At 66.0% G+C, this 3231-nt stretch overlaps 1 protein-coding gene across 1 annotated transcript in view; it reads right to left on the minus strand.

Annotated features, from left to right (window-relative positions):
• Nucleotides 1-2037, minus strand: part of TYMP (thymidine phosphorylase) — a 10898-nt gene extending 8861 nt beyond the window's left edge. The window contains exons 1-2 of the mRNA XM_015850486.2: nucleotides 1812-2037; nucleotides 44-246 (exon numbers count right to left, since the gene is read on the minus strand). Of these exons, the coding sequence (XP_015705972.1) occupies nucleotides 44-246; nucleotides 1812-1938 (330 nt within the window). The 5' untranslated portion in view covers nucleotides 1939-2037. The remainder of the gene's footprint in view (nucleotides 1-43; nucleotides 247-1811) is intronic.
• Nucleotides 2038-3231: the final 1194 nt, after the last annotated feature.

Below are 3231 nucleotides of genomic sequence, written 5' to 3' on the forward strand. Positions count from 1 at the left end.
CATCCCATAATCCCATCCATCCCATAATATCCCCCATTCTCACCTTACACCCACATGCTGCCAGTGCTGGTGCCAACACGATGCTGACTTTGTCCCCCACTCCCCCCGTGGAATGTTTATCCACGATCACCCCATTCCACTCTTGGGGCCATTCCAGCTCCCGGCCCGACTCCATCATGGCGCGGGTCAGCGACAGCGTCTCGTGTTGGTCCATTCCCCGCAGCCTCACGGCCATCAGCATCGCGCCTGGCCCGGTTCGGTCCGGCAGTCAGCTCCGTGCTCCATCCCATCCCATCCCATCCCATAATCCCATCCTATCCCATCCCATCCCTAATCCCATCCCATAATCCCATCCCATCCCATCCCATCCCATCCCATCCCATCCCATAATCCCATCCTATCCATCCATCCCATCCCACCCTGTCCCGTCCCATCGCACCTCATTATATCCCTTCTCCATCCCATCCCATTGTCCCATCCCATCCCATCCCATTCCATCCCATCCATCCCATCCAAGCTCCAGCTCCATGCTCCCCGCGGCCCCTTCGGAACTGGCCGGTCCCACCGAACCCCCCGTAACCCCTTTGTGCCCCACCGATGCCTTTGGCCGCGTCCTTGAGTCGGTTCACCGCCGACGGTCCATCCCGGACCCCCCCGGGCCCCCCTGTCCCCCCCAGTCACCCCTAATCCCTCCTGGTCCCTTCCCGGTCCCCCCCGGTCCCCCTGGTCCCCTCCGGACCCCCCTGGTCCTATCCCGGTCCCTCCCATCCCTCCCGATCCCAATCCTGCACTGCTCCCAATCACGGACCGATCCCATTCCCACACTGATCCCAATCCCGCACTGATTCCAATCCCGGACCGATCCCAATCCTGCACTGATCCCAATCCCGCCCTGATCCCATTCCCACACTGATCCCATTCCCTCCCGATCCCATTCCCGCCCCGATCCCAATCCTGCCCCGATCCCAATCCCTCCCGATCCCATTCCCACACCGATCCCATTCCCTCCCGATCCCATTCCCACACCGATCCCATTCCCTCCCGATCCCATTCCCACACCAATCCCAATCCCTCCCGATCCCAATCCTGGACCGATCCCAATCCCGGACCGATCCCATTCCCACAATGATCCCATTCCCTCCCGATCCCAATCCCTCCCAATCCCGCACTGATCCCATTCCCACACTGATCCCATTCCTGCACTGATCCCATTCCCTCCCGATCCCATTCCCACACCGATTCCAATCCCTCCCGATCCCAATCCCGGACCGATCCCAATCCCTCCCGATCCCAATCCCGCACTAATCCCATTCCCTCCCAATCCCATTCCCGCCCCGATCGCATTCCCGCACCAATCCCATTCCCTCCCGATCCCATTCCCGCACTGATCCCATTCCCACATTGATCCCGTTCCCTCCCGATCCCAATCCCACACTGATCCCATTCCCGCACCGATCCCATTCCCTCCCGATCCCGTTCCCACACTGATCCCGTTCCCTCCCGATCCCATTCCCCCCGATCCCGTTCCCTCCCAATCCCATTCCCCCCCGATCCCATTCCCGCACTGATCCCAATCCCTCCCGATCCCATTCCCTCCCGATCCCATTCCCACACCAATTCCAATCCCTCCCGATCCCATTCCCTCCCGATCCCAATCCCACACTGATCCCAATCCTGCATTGATCCCATTCCCTCCCGATCCCGTTCCCGCACTGATCCCATTCCCGCACCGATCCCGTTCCCCCCCATCCCGTTCCCTCCCGATCCCATTCCCACACCGACCCCGTTCCCCCCCGATCCCGTTCCCGCACCGATCTGTCCCTGCTGCGCGGTGCCGTCGGTGACGGCTCTCACGAAGCTGCGGATCTCGTTGTCCCGCAGCCGCTCCCCGTCCCGTTTCTTTCGGATCAGCTCCGGTACCGGCTCCGTTCGCTCCATCCCGCACCGACCCCGCAGCGCGTCCCGCCCCGGAGCCGTCCCGGCTCTGGACTCTGTCCCGGGGGCGGGGAGCGGAGCTGCGGGGGTTGGGGCTGCGCACCCCGCAGAGGGGGATCTTGAACGGGCGCGGGAATCATGGAGGGGGGGGGGGGAAGCCCCGCTGTGATGGGGGGGTACAAAGAAAGGGGGGGGAACAGCGTGGGTGGGGGAGGGACGGGCAGCGACCCGACGGGCCGGAGCGCACGAAATGAGAGGGGGGGGGGCGGCCCCACGCGAAGACGCGACCGGCGCTTCTACCCCCCCACCTCCTCGACACCCCTCCCTCGTACCCCCACCACCTCCCTCGACCCCCCCCTCCCTCGGCAACCCCCCTTCTGATCCCCCCCCACCTCCCTCGACCCCCCCCTCCCTTGACCCCCCCCACCTCCATAGACCCCCCCTCCTTGACCCCCCTCCATCTTTCTTGACCCCTCTCCCTCGCAACCCTCCCATCATTGCCCCCTTCCCCCCTCTCCCACCTCCCTCACCCCCCCCCTCCCTTGCCGCCCCTCCCACCCTCTCGACCCCCACCACTCCCTCACCCCCCCCTCCCTCGACACCCCCCGTCTGATTCCCCCCACCTCCCTCGACCCCCTCCTCCCTTGACCCCCCCACTCCATAGACCCTCCCCTCCTTGCCCCCCCCCCTCCTTTGACCCCCCCCCACCTTCCTTGGACCCCCCCTCCCTCGGCAAACCCCCCATCCTTGCCCCCCTCCCCTCTCTCCCCCCTCCCTTGACCCCCCTCTCCTTGACCTCCCCCTCACCTCCCTCGAGTCCCCGTCTCCACCTTCCTCGACCCCCCCCTCGACCCCCATCTCCTCGACCCCCCCCCATCCTCGACCCCCCCACTTCCTTCGACCCCCGCATCCCTTGCCCCCCCACCGTGCCCCCCTCCCACTCCCTCGACCCCACCACTCCTTGACCCCCCCCTCCCTCGACACCCCCCTCTGATCCCCCCTCACCTCCATAGACCCCCCCCTCCTTTGACCCCTCCTCCACCTTCCTTGACCCCCCCTCCCTCGCAATCCCCCCCCTCCCTTGCCCCCCCCCTCCACCCTCTCGACCCCCACCACTCCCTTGACCCCCCCCTCCTCGACACCCCCCTCTGATCCCCCCCCACCTCCCTCGACCCCCCCTCCCTTGACCCCCCCCTCCTTCAACACCCCCCCTCCTTTGACCCCCCCTCCCATCTTCCTTGACCCCCCCTCTCTCGCCAACCCCCCCCACCTCCCTGACCCCCCCCCCCGTAGGCC

This window comes from Coturnix japonica, unplaced genomic scaffold (genome assembly GCF_001577835.2).
Source record: "Coturnix japonica isolate 7356 unplaced genomic scaffold, Coturnix japonica 2.1 chrUnrandom475, whole genome shotgun sequence".
Lineage (NCBI taxonomy): Eukaryota > Metazoa > Chordata > Aves > Galliformes > Phasianidae > Coturnix > Coturnix japonica.